Source organism: Hyperolius riggenbachi, chromosome 1, assembly GCF_040937935.1.
Source record: "Hyperolius riggenbachi isolate aHypRig1 chromosome 1, aHypRig1.pri, whole genome shotgun sequence".
Lineage (NCBI taxonomy): Eukaryota > Metazoa > Chordata > Amphibia > Anura > Hyperoliidae > Hyperolius > Hyperolius riggenbachi.
The window spans coordinates 251468588-251486844 of record NC_090646.1 but is presented as its reverse complement, the minus strand read 5'-3'; the positions used below and the strand labels follow the sequence as shown (position 1 = coordinate 251486844).

The 18257-nt window shown below is 42.5% G+C and overlaps 1 protein-coding gene across 7 annotated transcripts in view; it reads left to right on the top strand.

Moving 5' to 3' along the window:
• CCSER1 (coiled-coil serine rich protein 1) overlaps window positions 1–18257 on the top strand; it is a 1139724-nt gene that overhangs the window by 180314 nt on the left and 941153 nt on the right. For all 7 annotated transcript variants that reach the window (XM_068232582.1, XM_068232600.1, XM_068232592.1 and 4 more), the window contains one exon: window positions 13033–13220. In XM_068232582.1, coding sequence (XP_068088683.1) covers window positions 13033–13220 — 188 coding nt within the window. The remainder of the gene's footprint in view (window positions 1–13032; window positions 13221–18257) is intronic.

The window sequence follows — 18257 nt, the reverse complement described above, 5'->3', positions numbered from 1 at the left end:
GAGGCCCTCACAGAGCAGCTGTATTTGTACTGACATTAGATTACACACAGGTGCACTCTATTTAGTCATTAGCACTCATCAGGCAATGTCTGTAGGCAACTGACTGCACTCAGATCAAAGGGGGCTGAATAATTATGCACACACCACTTTGCAGTTATTTATTTGTAAAAAATGTTTGGAATCATGTATGATTTTCGTTCCACTTCTCATGTGTACACCACTTTGTGTTGGTCTTTCATGTGGAATTCCAATAAAATTGATTCATGTTTGTGGCAGTAATATGACAAAATGTGGAAAACTTCAAGGGGGCCGAATACGTTTGCAACCCACTGTAGACCAGACCTGTAAAGCATTAACCCTGTTATCACTTCTTAATGTGGCCGGAACCTGTTGCTGGTGCAGCACTTTGGTGAACTGATAGAATGTTAAAGCCTCTTGTGGAACTTTTTCACATCAGAGAAAGAAGACAAGCCAGAGGCCACTATAGTGTTGCAAGTCTGGGTGTTAAATCTGCACAGCATTTGTATGCAATATTACCCATAAAAATGGGTCACCTCCTAGGTAATGACTGTATGCACTGGTGAGGAAAATTACCTGTTCCCATTGAAGGCTCAGTTTGTCAATTTCAGATAAATACAACTATTTATGAATCACTCCCACAATGCAACGCGTTACACGGGTTCACACCTCGCTTCATGATAAAACGAGCTGCGCAATAGTGGTTCTTTACGGTTCGTAATCATGTCAGATGGAAATTGTTAGTGAAGTGAAGCAAGACCAAGTCATGAGTGATGTATCATTATCGATGGTGCACATACACAATTTGTGCGCACAACCAAAAATAGCGCTTCTCCTTTTTTTCAGCCTCCCACTCTTTTCGGATACTTTGTTGATGATCTCTCGAATCCTTTAAATACTCTTGATTATGAATGATTGTCTGCCGAAACTATCCACCATGCAGATTGGCCAAAGTGACCGAGAACGGTTGTTTATTGTTATCTTTTACAGTTAAATGCTTCCATTTTCGCTAATGATAATTGGCTGAGCAGTAGTTCTTCATTAGTTTTAAACGACTTCCATCTGATGTGTGTAAAAAGCTTCAGGATGAGAGGACTGAACTGTTATTTCATATGGTGATGGAGTCTTTCAAATGTCACTTATTTAGCTGATGGGGTTCAGCTGTTCATCCTTAGGTAGAGACAGTCACATGTTAGGATGATTGGGGGACGAGATGTTATTTCATTGTGTGACAAGGATGATCTGTCACTACACTGTGAAGGGAAATTGGGTGAGATCTCAGTTTTTAGGGTGAGCTGTCAGTTCTTGAGATGAGAGAGATGAGCATTCACTTGGTGAGAAGAATACTTTTTTACTACCAAAAATCTTTTTTTTCCCTATAGATAATTACCAGTGTTTTATTCATATTCTCAAAGTGACTTTGGCGGATACTCACAATATTTATTAACTCTGGTTGCTGGATGTCAGTTGAGCTCTGTTTCAGCTCACCTCATTAATAATAATTATCTCCTTCCCTGAGGAGAGCTACATGAGAAGGTAATATTGGAGATGAGAAGAGGAACTAAGATAGGTTTTTGCAGTCTGGATAACTGGCAAATAATGATCAACTTCACTTAGGAAGTACTTGTGTATTTTGAAGTATCAGTTAAATAACTAAAGGACTGCATACAGCTGTATACAGTAGTAATGCCACTTCACTATATATCAGCCTATAATGCTTCCATTGGTGGTGCACAGATAGAAAACTGGCATTTTGTTCCCATTACAGCACTTTTTCAGTTACACACAAAGATCACATTATTAAATTTGATGTGTTTCTGCAGTGAAAGTGTTTCAGGAGGACAGCCAAATAATGAAAAAGTGGACCTCACCTGAACTTTCAAGAAAAATATGTCTCTGTTACAGCTGATATAAATCTGCAGTTTGTCTACTTCCTGCTTTCATGGAAGCAGACATCTTGTTAACATCCTGTGTTTACCAATTAGCTGCTCTGCCATGGCAGAGGATATTCCTGAGCTGATACTGTTCCTGTAGTGGCCATTTAGTCAGTCTCGGAGTGCGTGCAGAGTGCAGCTGTCAGTACTGGCCAGCTCAGCATTATGATCAGCGTGCAGCAGCTGTATGGCTGCAAACTGCATCTCAGCAGTTCTCACTTCAGTCCTCCATCTGTTCCAGCCTATCAGGGTGTGTATGTGTGTGGAGAGGGCAGCAACTTCACCAGAAATAATGGGATGTCACACAGGCGCTTGAATCAAATTTACAGCATGGTTGGAGTGGAGCAGGACAGAGATGCCGGGGGGGGGGGGGGTGGAGAATATGCAGAAACCCCATTAGCTGCATTGCAACAAGATAAGAAGAAAAATATTGATGATGTCCTGATTTTAATAATATGTGTGTTGGGCTGACCATATTCACTAATACATGGGGGTGCTCATCATTGCCACTCTAATATATATATATATATATATATATATATATATATATATATATATATATATATATATGTATATATTATATATATATATATATATATATATATATATATATATATATATGTGTGTGTGTGTGTATTTGCATATATATTTTGAGTGTAAATATATATATATATATATATATATATATATTTATTTACACAGTGCCACAGGAGGTGTAAGTGGTGGCAGGGAAGTGGCAGGACTCTGGGTTTCTCAGTTTACTGGACAGCTCCATTTACATCACCCCAGTGGCATAGCTATGGAGCTAGGGGCCCCGATGTGAGTTTTACATGGGGCACCCCCAAGCGCTCTATATGTAACACTTGATACAGTGCAACAAAACTTGCCAGGTCATCTACAGTATTAGAGGTGCAAGAAGGGGATAGGGAACAGTTTGTTAATGGTTACTACTATTCAAAGCATCTATAGAAGTGATTATTACCACCACAAGACCAATACATAGCTAATACTTTGGTTGAGGAAGAGCCCCATAGGGCCCCGATGCAGTCGCTACCTCTGCAACCCCTATTGCTACTGCATCACCCGCAGAGCTCTGTAGAGAAAGATCCTACACTTGCCACAGTCAAAACAAATGATCCTGATCATTTCGGCCTGAAACTTTAGATTGGAGGCTGAAATGACCTTGATTCCGTTTCAGCTCTGAAAAATTCAAAGTTGAAAAGTAAGTATGTAATTCTGAACTCACACGACCCACCCCCCGGGCCACAAAAGGATTGTTCTACTTGTAAGCGGTCCTTGCATCAAAACAAGTTGGGGACCACTGAGTTCTAAAACACAAATATATACTGTATATACATGTACATGTGCATAACTCCACCCAGAATGTTAGGTCCATCTGCAAAAGAGAAGGGAGAGAAAACATGAAGTGGATTAAAATTATGTAATCTAAACAATTAGTATATGAGCTTTATGTCCCATCTGGCATTCAGGCCATCCAGTATCCGAGAGTCCCAAACAAAAATTACAGCATGCCTCACATAAGAGCATCGTTTGGTAAATAGTTCCATCCTGCAGAGGGTGAGTAACCTTTTCCAGGTGCTTAAATCGAATGGACTCCATATTGCCTCCTTCTACACTGAGGAAATGTTTGGAAATGTTAGATAAGCTCAGAAGTCCAATCAGGGCCCCTAAAGTGTTCCGTAACACAAGCATAAGGGTCTGATAGTGCAACCTGCATACTGCACGTAATACAGGAACATGCATATATAACATATTGGGTGCCTGGATCATATAATTACTCTAAGGCAGTGACTGTCATTGCTTGGATTGCATCATCCTGCTTCTCTACTGCAATAGAGAAGGCACAGACTGAATCTTTTTGAGGAAATTCCAGTCCATAATAATGGTGGCCTGTGGTATACTATTTTTTAGATGCTTTAAAACTTTTGTGTTTCACATCAACTAATACTGGCTGAATAGTGTACTGGTTAAGGGCTCTGTCTCTGGCACAGGGAACCAGGGTTGAACCGTGGCTATGCCTGTTCAGTAAGTCATCACCTATTCAGCAGGAGAGCTTGGGCAAGACTCCCTAACACTGCTACTGCCTATAGAGCACACCCTAGTGGCTGAAGCCGCATCGCTTTGAGTCCACCAGGAGAAAAGTGCAATATAATTGTTCTGTGTCTGTAATAAGAAAGCTTCTTCTACACTGACAGAAACAAGTGCCTGCAGGACTAGTAAAACATTTGAGGTTAGAGTGGGGCTTTAACTTACATCCACCTCCAGCCTAGAGGCAAAATAATAAACACCTCACTTGTAACACTTTACGAGTTATGCTTTGTGGATTAGCGCTTTTGAGATAATTGGTTCCCACGTCAGTAATTTACCTCACTAGGCAGCCATTTACCCCGCCAGCTGAAATTATGCAAGTGTTAACAACCTTTGCGAATTGACATTTGGAAAAGTGTTCAGTAAAATGAGACCATTTTAAAAAAATGTTTGATGGTATATTAATTTTGATTTTTCAGATATTTGACTTTAACACATGTATTATTGCTTTGTGAATTGAGCCCACGGTGCCGCTGATCGCTCACGGATTCAGTGCCTCTCGCTCTATTTAGCTCCAGGCCTTTTTGGTTATCACTTTGGCTTATACACGCTCATACAGTGGTCACCTGTCATGTGACATTAGTTACAAATAACACACCCCAGGCTTGCTTCCTACTATGTGATAAATCCTTTATGTAAATAAGGAATACACAAGGCTACTGAAATATACATGGACCAGACGGCTCAAAGTTCTGTCCTTCAGAAACCATTATGTCTGAGCATCATCACAACTCTTTCAACTTGAAGCAGAAAGAATCTATTTTGATTAGATTTTTGCGCTCATATAACTTGCTAATGAATCTACCCCGTCTTGCTAAAAACTGTCATAAACCCCAGTATTGCCTCCAATTACAACATCAAACATGTTTTCGGCTTTAATTAGACAGGAACCAGTGAATAAATTCTGAATCGGTTTTAGAGATAATATGCCAAGTATAATGGATGGGGTTTTTTTTGCAATTCTTGATGGGGCTTTCATATGAAAAGGCTTTTGAAAATATATTAAATGGGATGATACATTATTTCAATATGCTGAAAGCAAGCATTCAGAGAATTACAATGGTTAGATAGAAGCACAAGAGTAGTTGTCACCCCTGATATAAGAACACCAATTGGATACGCTTCTTTTCATCTGGCAGTTTGGATTTGAATATTGTAGATTTATATATCTCTGCTATCCAGTGATTTATTAAGAACATTGAGCCTTTCATGTGGATAACAGCCACAGCAAGGCTTGTAATCAGATGTGTTTGTGGATAAACAGAATACCCAGATAGCTTGGGGGTGAACCAGAACCTCTAGGAAAGTACAAGAGGCTACAAGAGCTACTAAAACGCAATGCTATCTCAGTATTCTGTAGTATTGGTCCAAGTGTTATCCCATAGAGCCATATCAATCCATACCATGCACTGATGACGACCAGGAAGCCCAAAACAGGCTGTGTGCTTGTGGGATTGATTTGGCACTGACATAATATAAGCTATTGGCTCACTATACACCAGCGTTTCTGGATGTTTACCTTGCTTTCAGGGGCAGGAAGTGATGATTTGCATATTCAGGAGTGGTGCATATTGGGAAGCTACAGTTGCTCACTTAAAGAGGAACTGTTGCCAAAATCTTAAAATTTAAAATACATACAAATAAGAAGTACAAATAAGAGTAAAAAGAGCCATAAATTACTTTTCTCCTATGTTGCTGTCTTTTACAGTAGGTAGTAGAAATCTGACATTACCGACAGGTTTTGGGTTAGTCTATCTCTTCATGGAAAATTCTCAGTATAGCCTTTAGACATTCCCTGAAAAAATATTTATACAAAGATGCTGGTCAGCCTCCCTGCTCACCACACACTTTTTTGGCAGTTGGAAGGAGCATCTGTCATTCACTAAGTGCTTTTAAAAATAAAGAACACCTTGAGAACTCCCATGAGAAGATGGCCTAGTCCAAAATCTGTTGGTATTGTCAGATTTCTACTACTTACTGTAAGTCACAGTAACATAGAAGAAAAGTAATTTATGGCTCATTTTACTCTGGAAGAAACATAGTTCTTATTTGTATATGTTTACATTTATTTTTAAAGAGACACTGAAGCGAAAAAAAAATATGATATAGTGAATTGGTTGTGTACTATGAATAATTACTAGAAGATTAGCAGCAAAGAAAATATTCCCATACTTTTATTTTCAGGTATATAGTGTTTTTTCTAACATTGCATCATTCTATAATATGTGCACATTACACAACACTCAGCATTCAAAATGAGTCTTTCAGAGCAGTCTGTGAAGTAATGACCTCTCCTCTAGCAGAGGAAAAGTAAATAGTCCAGGAACAGTTGAGATAATAAAAGTCAGATAACAGCCCTCTCCACGACTAACTTAGTCGGAGAGCTTAATGGCTTGTTTGCATAGAGATAACAACTGGAGTTTCTCAACTCTTCCTGTACTGGAAACAATTACACTGATGTATCTGATCTTAATGTTTTATTTCTTAGCTGTGCTACACATACAAATCATAATATCATCATTTTTTTTCCGCTTCAGTGTCTCTTTAAATGTAAAGATTTTCGTGACACAGGTCCTTTAAAGCTGAATTTTTGAAAATACCAGAAGGCAAAATTATATTAATTTTGTGTGTAATCAACTGTTCAGCCATAAGTTAGTTATAGCCCAACCAGAGGCCTCTTTTGATGCCAGTGCTGTCCAACTGGCGGCCCGCGGGCCACATCCGGCCCGCCAGGCCACCTGCTGCGGCCCGCTCGTCTCCCTGGGATGCAGGCATGGCTTGCGCTATGGGCGCCATGCCTGCTCCCTCTTATTGTGGCCTCTCCTATGTCCCCCCGCTGCCGCTGCCTCACAGATCAGACCTCACAGATCGCGGCGACTGAGGTAAACAGAGGGCGCATGGTACCCGCATGGAGTACGTCACATGCGGAAGTGAATCATTACTCACTTCCGCATGTGACGTTCTGCCGCGCGGGTGTCATGCGCGCGCTCTGCTTGCTTCAGTCGCCGCGATCTGTGAGGTCTGATCTGTGAGGCAGCAGCGGCATCGTCAGCGGGGACACCGGAGAGGCCAGCGGGGACACCGGAGAGGCCAGCGGGGACACCGGAGAGGCCCGCGGGGACAGAGAGGTAATGGGCTCGCTACTGGTGGGGGCACCTGTCACTAGCTGGGGCGGCTCCTGTCACTATCTAACTGGGGGGGCACCTGTCACTATCTAGCTAAGGGGGGCACCTGTCACTATCTAACTGGGGGGCTCCTGTCACTATCTAACTGGGGGGGGGCACCTGTCACTATCTAACTGGGGGGCTCCTGTCACTATCTAACTGGGGGGGGCACCTGTCACTATCTAACTGGGGGGGCACCTGTCACTACCTAACTGGGGGGGCACCTGTCACTATCTAAGTGGGGGGCACCTGTCACTATCTAAGTGGGGGGCACCTGTCACTATCTAGCTATAGGGGGCATCTGTCACTATCTAGCTGGGGGGGCACCTGTCACTATCTAAGTGGGGGGCACCTGTCACTAGCTGGGGGGGCTCCTGTCACTATCTAACGGGGGGGGGCACCTGTCACTATCTACCTGGGGGGCTCCTGTCACTATCTAACTGGGGGGGCACCTGTCACTATCTAACTGGGGGGGCACCTGTCACTATCTAACGGGGGGGGGACACCTGTCACTATCTAGCTGGGGGGGGGGGCACCTGTCACTATCTAAGTGGGGGGCACCTGTCACTATCTAAGTGGGGGGCACCTGTCACTATCTAACTAGGGGGGGCACCTGTCACTATCTAGCTGGGGGGGGGGCACCTGTCACTATCTAAGTGGGGGGCACCTGTCACTATCTAGCTGGGGGGGCACCTGTCACTATCTAACTGGGGGGCTCCTGTCACTATCTAACTGGGGGGGCACCTGTCACTATCTAACTGGGGGGGCACCTGTCACTATCTAAGTGGGGGGCACCTGTCACTATCTAAGTGGGGGGCAGCTGCCACTATCTAAGTGGGGGGCACCTGTCACTATCTAGATGGGGGGGGGGCTCCTGTCACTATCTAGCTGGGGGGGTGCTCCTGTCACTATCTAACCTGGGGGGGGGGACACCTGTCACTACCTCAACTGGGGGGAAACCTGTCACCTGGCATTTCAGCCCACACATCATCCCCAATCCGGCCCAAACAGCCGTTAATAGCAAAGGCCCCTTACATCCTAGCAACACCAAATTTGCAGGATATGTTAAAAAGATAGCAGGAAACAATATTTAAAGGACTTCCGAGGCCACAAATGTGAAAAAAGTTAAATACCTTTTCATAATCCAGATCCATGGAGGACGCCCTCCCGTTCATTCCCCCATGGCTCCCGCAGTAATACCGGCCCCGGTCGGGTCCCGACTCCCGACCCCTCCGAACAGGTCGGGTTCCCATTCCCCACTCAATATGGCCGCCACAGATTGCCGCGGCTGCGCAGTCCGCACAGACGCGATTGCACCTGCACAGCTCTAGGGCCTCCTCCTGCCGCGTCATCAATATGCGTGCATACATCGGACGCATCGGAAGGAGGACCAAGAGCTGCGCAGCCGCAATCGCATCTATGCGGAGTGCACAGCCGCGGCAATCTGTGGCGGCCATATTGAGGGGGGAATGAGAACCCGACCCGTTTGGAGGGGTCGGGACCCGACCGGGGCCGGTATTACTGCGGGTGCCATGGCGGAATGAACGTGGGGGCGCAGATGGCGTCCTCCATGGATCTGGATGATGAAATGGTATTTAACTTTTTTCATACTTGTGGCCTCGTTAAGTCCTTTAAAAAAAAAAAAAAAAAAAAATATATATATATATATATATATATATATATATATGTGTATATATATATATATATATATATATATATATATATATTTATTATTTTTATGTGCTGAGTGTGGGAAATAAATGAAAAAAAAAAATGACGTGGGGTCCCCCCTCCCGAGCCTCTGTAACCCCTTGTCCCCCATGCAAGCTGGGATAGCCAGAATGCGGAGCCCCGGCCGACTGGGGCTTCGCACCCTGAGCTATACCATCCCGCATGGTCCATGGTATGGGGGGCTCCGGGGGGGGGGGGGGGGGGTGAGCCTTCCCCTCCCCCCCCCCCCCGGAGCCCTTGTCCAATCCATGGACAAGGGGCTCTTCCCCACCTCCGGTGCCCCAGGAGGAGGTGGGGGTGACGACTCCCTGGGGGGGTTCATGGTGGCATCTGGGAGTCCCCTTTAAGAAGGGGACCCCAGATCCCCACCCCCTCCCAGGAGAAATGAGTATAGAGGTACAAAGTACCCCTTACCCATTTCCACAAAGGGTTAAATGAAATAAAAACACAACCACGAAAAAAGTCCTTTAATTTTCTTAATTAACCAGAAATACTTACCTTTACCTTTAATTAAAATTTCCCACGGCAATATCCTCGTAAATGATCCAACGAACTGTATCCTCTTATGTTGCGATCTTCTATTAAGTTGATTGAAGATCTCCGAAGCCCCCCACCCACATAGCAGAGAATGCATCCAAAAGTCCTTTTGGACGCATAGCTGCTAGCTCCCGCTGTCTCTCCTCACCTGCCTGCCTGCACCATGGGTGCACTGAGTGCCAGCCTAGGTGGGGGTTGACAGGTGCAGGAAGGTGGGGAGAGACAGCAGCGGGAGCCAGCAGCTTCACGTCCTTCCGAGGACGCATTCTCTGCTATACTAACGGCTCCTGAATGAGCCGGATCTTTTTAATGAATCGGTTCTTTTTTTTATGAATCGACTTTTTTTTTTTTTACTTTAAAATCGATTTTCTCAAAAACTATAAGGTCTTTTTGAAAAATGTTTTTTTCCTCTTGTTCCCACTGTTCTTCTTAACATTCCCAGTAATGTTGGTGTTGCTAGCTTTTAAAGGGGCTTTGCAATTAACCATTAAAGTCGGCGGGGTATATTTTCCCACGGTCAGAAGGAGAATTTACATTGAAACTTTAAAATTGATTTTCTCAAAAACTATAAGGTCTTTTTGAATTTTTTTTCCTCTTATTCCCACTGTTCTCCTTAACATTTTCTGCAAGTTTGGTGTTTCTAGCTTTCAAAGCGGCTTTGCTATTAACTGCTAAAGTCGGCGGGCGCTTAATTTTCCCACGGTCAGAAGGAGTTACTTTAAAATTGATTTTCTCAAAAACTATAAGGTATTTTTGAAAAAAAAATTCCCCTCTTGTAGTCACTGAAAGATCTCAGGTGTTAGACACCTTGAAACATCTTTTCCATCACTTTTCTGGCCAGCAGAAATGTTTCTAGTTTTCAAAGTTCGCCTCCCCATTGAAGTCTATTGCGGTTTGCGGAAGTTCCTGCGAACCGAACCTTCCGCGGCAGTTTGCGAACAGGGTTCGCGAACCTTAAATCGGAGGTTCGGCCCATCTCTAGTGTGATGAAGAAAGCTGTTAGTGTGCTAAAAAAGTATAACTAAGGCTGAATTCACACTACGCTGGAGTGGCACTGTTTTTATACTGACAGATGTGCAGTATCACTGGCAAGGTCCATTGAAAAGTCCAACAATACTTCAGAGCGGATGAATGCCATCCATGTGAGGAATGGTATCGGAATCCATCTTCAAGAAAATGTGGCAGTCGGATTTTTCCATAGTAGACAGCAACTGGCCCAAACTGAACAGGTCAATGTGAACTGGCACAAATTAAATAATTGTAACCCTTGATCAATCATTTTTGAATCTGTTGTCCTTGCATCCAAACCTGGCACAGCGGATATAGTGCGAACTGAGCTAAAACACATTTACATTTTAACAGCTCCATGAGGGCTAGTTCACACTGGGCGCTTTTATAGCAATTTCGGATCGCTGACAATCAGGCAAATCACTGGAAAAGCGCTACAGCAATGTATTTCAATGGAGCTGTTCTCATTTAAGCGATTTGAGATTTTAGGAATCGCAAACGCGTTTTTGAAGCGATAGCGTTTCCATTATAAGTATATAATCGCTTCAAAATCGCTTTTTCTTTTTTAGGTGCAGCGATTTTTGAGTGCTTTTCTCATAATTTTTCAATTAAAAACTACTACCCACCAATCACTGGCTGATCGCTACACTCTGAAATCGCTCAAAAATCGCTTTTGTACTGGACACAAAATCAACCCGAAAGCGCTAGAAAAGCATTAGAAAATCGATATAAAAAAATTTCACAAAATCGCTAGGCGATTCCGCTTGCGTTTAGCGATTGCCAGTGTGAACCAGCCCTGACATATGCAGCCTCCTGGTTTGGTACCTCTCCATATGCAAACAATCAAATGTATACTCATTACATGTACCCCTATTATACTCTCCATAACACTTCCCCTCCTTCTCTGCCTTTGCACATAGAGAACATGTTAGAGGGAGCATGCTGGACAAATTAGGTACCTAATCTTAAAAAATCTTGCTCTTCTGCTCTATCCAATGATATACTAAAGCTTAAGCCGCATCTACACGCGTAGATGCGGCGCCGATGTTCCTTATCAATCGAGCCGGTGATGCGGCTCGATTGATAAGATCTGACAGAACGGATCTCCTCACCGCCGATTTCCTGCTCGTTCCCCGCGAGGGGACAATGGCAGGGAATCGAGCGGAAGATAAGCGGTGCGGCGCGGGGACGAGAGAGTATCGAATCTGACACACGCGCGGCGAGCGGGGACGCGGAAGAGGCGATCTGGCGGCTAATCGAGCCGCCGGATCGCCGCCTCATCTACATGTGTAGATGAGGCTTAATGCACACAGACTTTTATTCTCTTCACTTCAACTCAGCATCAGTAGTATAGCTGGGGCATCAGGATGGTGGGCCACAGATCACAAACATGTGTAGAAAAAACCTCCTTGCAGAAACAGCAGTAACATTTTGACACTTTGCCTACTTGGGTGTCAGATACCTGTATATCTAAAACTGCCTAATGTCCGACTCTCCTCAGGCACGTACACAGATGCAACTTTTCCGCCTGAGCCAAACTATCGCCTAAGCTTGGTCTTTTGGGCAATAGTCAGGCGTGTGTACACGTGATAAACGACTAGACGAGTGACTGATAATATACGGTTTGCCCAATCCAACCGGCTGATCAACTCTCACGACTGTGGGACTGATATTGTGCAGTCCGTCATTCCACTTGCATGTGCAGTATGGGCAGTTTGGTCGTTCAGTTGGGTGGTGCATGGAAAATACAAGTCGTGCAATCGCTTGGTCGCTTGGTCGTGCAGTTGGTCATGTTGTTGGGTTGGACACGTGCTTTTGCCATACGTGCGTACGAGCCTTTACAGTTATCCTGATGCCTGCTGATTTACCATTTAACAATTAGACCCACAGCCCACTTGAATCTTACTAGATTCATCTGAAATAATAATAAAAAAACCGGTGTTGGGTGGATTTGACAAATCTAAATATTTATGTTTGTAAAAGAAAATTGTACTGTCAAGGGTATAACTGTAAACTCATAAAACAGAAAATAGAAACCCAATCCAATAGTTCATGTCAGTGCAGTATGGTGCAACAAAGACACCATGGGGTTATGCACTAAACAGCATTAAGTAGAATCACATGCATAATGTCTTACTGCATGATGAGTAGTACGTAATCCATTCCATATAATGTATTGCATTCCGCTCTACTCCTCGTGTGGTAAAACTTTACGCATGTTATTCTGTCTTTTAAATGTCCCTCTTTCTTATTTCAAAAAATTGAGGTATTGCCGGGTAGTTTACTGGTTAAGGGCTCTGAGTCCGACACAGGTGACCTGGGTGAGACCTTGCTACTGCATGTAGAGCATCCTAGTGGCTGCAGCTCTGGTGCTTTGAGTCCACCTGGAGAAAAGCGAAATATAAATGTTATTTGTCTTGTCTATGAAAGTCGACAATGTAGCAATACACACACACCATTCTGTGTAACTGTTATATACCAAAGGTAGGTCTGCTCTGTTAAACATAAACTATATTTTTGTTTGCTTGCAGTTAACTATTCCAGCAGTTTCAGCCCATTCAGAGATGGGCGTTACTCTGAGAGACGTTTGCGGTCATCTTCGGAGGGTACAGCAGGGGGCGGCAGAATGGCTTTTAAACCAAAGGAGCAACATTCAGAAGAACTGGCTCACTTTAGGAAACAGAGAACAATTTCAACCTCCTCTAAAATGAGCAGCATGGTAAGTGGATGTGTGTTTAATATATTTGTATATACAGTATATAGGGAGCCCCAGGTAAGTAAACATAGTTTTTTGATTTGCCTTATATGTCCTTTAAGTGTTATACTAAGTCTGCTATTGCAGTTCTCACCTGGAAAATGGCAGTTGCCTATCAGTCTGTGTCACCTTTCACTGCGAAAAAATAGGCAGTAGATGTCAGTCACCTTATCTACACACTTGTTTTATAAGAGTGACCCACAAATGTTTGAACTCGCGATCAATACGATAGCCAGGCAGCTAACATTTTCAGAAAGAGAGGTCAGCCATTGTAGCCTCAGCATGATTTTCTGCAAATAATTTCTTTCAGAGGACAGAAAAAGAATTGTTGTTCTTGACAATACATTTTATTTACCTATTTTATATTTTCAGAAGCAACATCTTGAGAACGCTTAATTTTCTTTCTCAGTAAATAAATGACCCCACATTTATATACATAGGCAGGTGCAGTGAAAAAGCACTCATTAAACAAAGTACAGAACAATGGGGTCATGTTGATGAGAGACCCTACTGGCACTTTTCAGCTGTTATGTGCCAACTGTAAGGACAGGCTCACACTTGTATGCATGGAAAACAGGCACGTATTTCTGTGCATGTTTTTTCCCCACACCAATGTGTAAAATGTTTACGTTTTTCCACAGCAGCCAATTTAATAAATACATAAGAAACATGCGGTATTGGAAAAGGTGTAACAAACTTCAAGCTTGTTTCCTGCATGTGAAAATTTACGTTCGATGTGAAACATTGAGTTACATGAGCACATTGAGTTAAGGGGTCCATAAACTGGTCGATTTCAGCCATCGATCGATCGATTCTATTAAATTGATCGATCAGAAATCGATTCTTTCAAATCAGTAAATCGATCGATTTGCAGCTGATTTCGATCAATCTAGGAAATCTGTTCCTAGTGTGTGGCACACATCAGATAGATTCCTGTCAGATTCGACTTGACAGGCATCTGACAGAAATCTATCTGATAGTCGAACCTGCCGCAAATCTATAAGTGTATGGCCACCTTTACACAGAAAAACGCTAGTGAATGTGGATGGTGTGCACCCTCTGCTTCAGGGGAGGGATTGCATGATGCAAAAAAAATATTTTAATTCTGGCACATTAATCTCTTGTCTCTATTGAGGCTGCACTGTAGTGTGCTGAACCTTTGCCATAAGAATACCTGTTCTGTTTGCTAGTAAAATGAAATTGGTGTATGTGTGCTGCTGTAGCGATGTCCCACCTCACTAACATAAGAAATGCTTATATTCATTCCAAACTACTAAACTCCTAGTAAGGCAGTGGATACCTGAAGGCAAAAGAAACCAAAATTATTTAACAGTACCCCCTAAAAACACTTTTTTTAAAGTGTACCTGAGGGGATGTGTCATATTAAGATAAACATAAGTATGTACAGTACAATAAACAGGTTTTTTTTTTTTTTAGTTTGCTGCCTGAAAGAGTTAATTTTCTGTCATGCAAGTGACAGCTTTTGTCTTGTTGGTACCTTTTCGGGAATATAGTAAAACCTCACTGATAAGTACATTTCAACCATAAAAGTTTTCCTGGCAGAATACAACTTCTAAAGGCCGGTAAGAGATAGAAAAAGGTCAATAGTTCATGTATTTTAACTCTGGGACACCAAATAGGCTGCCATTGAGGAAAGACAATAAAACTTTCAATCTACTTTGGAAATGTTTATTAAAAATGAAACTATGGGATATTATTTTTAGGAGTAAGAAGATAAATACAATTGTTTATCTCATCAGTTTATTTTCACCTTGAGTACACTTTAATGCTTTAATATAATGCTGGATTCACACCTTGCGCGTTGCTTAAAGCACACATTATAATGTGTGAACTAAAATGGACACTTCTTTATACCATACAAGATAATGCAAAGCCTGCATGCAGTGAGTTAATATAACATTATCCATTACAACGTAGAAGGGTCAGCATGCCCATGGAATTGTATAAGCAGTAAGCTGACTTATGCAACACAAAGGACGTAGTGTGAATGGAGCCTAACATTTGAATTAACCAGTACACTGGGCCTGATCCAATTCACTTTTTCTCCAAGTTTTCTCCTTGGTGATATTTTCACATCTTATCAATGATATGCTTTTTGAGCCACCAACCAGGAAGAGAATACTCTGAATAATTTTGACAGTACTCTTTCAACTACTTTTTCTTTTGCAGAGTGCTGAAAAGTTATTTAAACAGAAGATGAAAAATTATTTCCTGGCATTATTTTTTCACCTACTTTTTGGTAATTTTTCAATTGCAGAGTGCTGAAAAGTTAAAACGGAATATAAACAAGCATTTCATGTTTGCTTTAAAACATTATTTACAGCATATTATATGCAACCAGCATTTTTTTTATTACTAGACCAGCATTTGAAGGATTATACACAGAGCTTGAAAGTTCAGTGCAGTGAAAGAGGCATCTGAACTTTAGAGAATGTTATCTTGTGTTTACTTAAATGTATCAAGTGAGGAATGTGACACATTCTCTGACTGTGCAGGAGCTGCTGGAGACAGAGAGACACTGAAAGCATGACTGCCTGCAATATAGCAATGAATAAAACCAGTTATTAATAAAATGCAAAGTCCGCTCACAAAACAAAAAAACTGTACTTTCAGGAACCTATAATTTCAAAATAAATAATAATACTTATGCAAAAATGCAAATATGATAACCGTATGGCATATAAAAAGTAGGAAAACATGTTTTTGTTGAATATTATGTCAGGGTTTTAGACCTCTTTAATTTAAGCAGAAGATGAAAATGATCTCCTAAGTGGAAACTTAGGTGAAAAAGTAAATTGGGTAAGGCCAATGTATCAAATCTTGGGAGGTGGGAAACACTGCAAAATGGTGGTACTTTAGAACCTAATATGGATTTCAATTCCTTTCCTTAGGCTTTTAACTCTATTACTTAAACACAAGTTAAAGTCTTTCTTTGCCACATAAACAAGCTTTCCTATCTTTGAAAAATGTGTTTAAGGGATGACTACCATGAATTTATGTGCTTGTCAGCATCTGTGCTTCAATGTCTGCCTGATTAAGCTCAGTGTTGGCAGCCTTGTCTAAATCAGCCCCAGTGATTTGGATCAACTTCAGTCCTTCTTATTTAAAAATGAGAACCAAGCAATTAGTGCTTATAAGAAAAAGAGAATAAAATGTGTTTTGTACCTGTCATGGGAAATACATTTCCTAACTGAAAGGGCTGTTTTTAAGTAACAACAGTTGAAATTATATCTAATTTAATTTATTTACAGTAAAAATATTGGCCTAGCAAGAAAAACAAGGGTCAGGGAATGATGTTGTAGCCTGCTGTAGCTTCACCCACCTCATGATGATAAGGAGGACCTGCCATCTTCTGGTTTTTGGGTGTCAGGCAAGTCCACAAAACAGGAAAGTACTTTGAATGCTAGCGGGTTCTTATTTTGTGACTGTTTTTGCTGCGAGCTGCAGGGATTACTAGAACAGCAAGAGAAGACTTCTGTTGCCCAACCCTTCTGCTAATACTCATCTTTGCGGTTTATGACACTAAGATTTGTTATCTAAGGAGTGAGGCTGCACAATGATGTTGGACTGGGAGCAGCAGAGCAGCCACACAATCTCCTTTAATGATTTAACCTCCTTGCCGGTCTAAAAAATCCGGCAAGGAGGCAGCGCCGCACTTTTTTTTAATTTTTTTAATTTTTTAAATCATGTAGCGAGCCCAGGGCTCGCTACATGATAGCCACTGAGCGCCGGCATCCCCCCACCCACTCCGATCGCCTTCGGCGATCAGAGTATGCAGGAAATCCCGTTGAGAATGGGATTTCCTGCAGGGCTTCCCCGGTCGCCATGGCGACGGGGCGGGATGACGTCACCAACGTCATGGACGTCGGGACGTCATAGGGAATCCCGATCCGGCCCTCAGCGCTGCCTGGCACTGATTGGCCAGGCAGCACAGGGCTCTGGGGCGGGGGGGAGCAACTCGGGGCGGCAGATCGGCGGCGAGCGGCGGCGATCGGAAGTTACAAGCAGCTAGCAAAGTGCTAGCTGCTTGTAACAAAATAAAAATTATGCAAATTGGCCCAGCGGGGCCTGAGATATCCTCCTGAGCAGGTTACCCCGAGCTGAGCTCGGGATAACCGGCAAAGAGGTTAAAGTGAATACAATACCTCACAAAAGTGAGTTCACTTTTTTATAAATATTTTATTACATCTATTCATGGGACAACACTGAAGATATGACACTGTTACAATGTAAAATAGACAATGTACAGCTTCTATAGGAGTGTAAATTTGTTGTCTCATCAAAATAACTGTCTTTTCTCTGGCAACAAAAGTGAGTAGACTCCTAAGTGAAGAATGTCAAAATTCTGCCCAATTGCGCATTTTACCTCCCTGGGGTCATGCTACCTGTATGAGACACTGTATGTTTTTGTGGTTTTGTTGAAAGATTTCACAATATTGAGCAAGATTATCCAGCAGCAAACCTGTTGTTATTATTATTATTCTACTTTTGATATAAACCCTGTTTAGCCTAAACGTTAAGATAACCTGTCTAGTATGTTGTAGGACTCTCTTCTGCTGGCAAATCAGCTGCAATATTTTATGACAGGTGCTCCCCAAAATGACTGAAGGGGTCTAGTGGCAACTGTTAGTTGGAAAATGCGGCTTTCAGAAATCTGACTTGTTGATTTCAGCATATGCCACAGAGATTCAATCAGATTATAGTGGGCTCACGTGGCCACGATTGCCGCTTGCATTGCTGGACAAGAGTCTTGGGTGCCAACGACCCACCAGTTTTCCCTCTTTGAACCACTTTTGGTAGGCACTAACCACTGAATCCACCAAGGGTGGATATCTTAATTTGTAGAGATGTACAGAGGCGCCTTTTTTTAAAGCTGTCCAGAGAAGGAGCATCTCATACTGATTGTGGAAGTGAGTTCCATAGAGTAGGGGCTGCATAGGAAAAGGCCCGGGCACCAAATGTTAAGTGTATCCTGGGAAT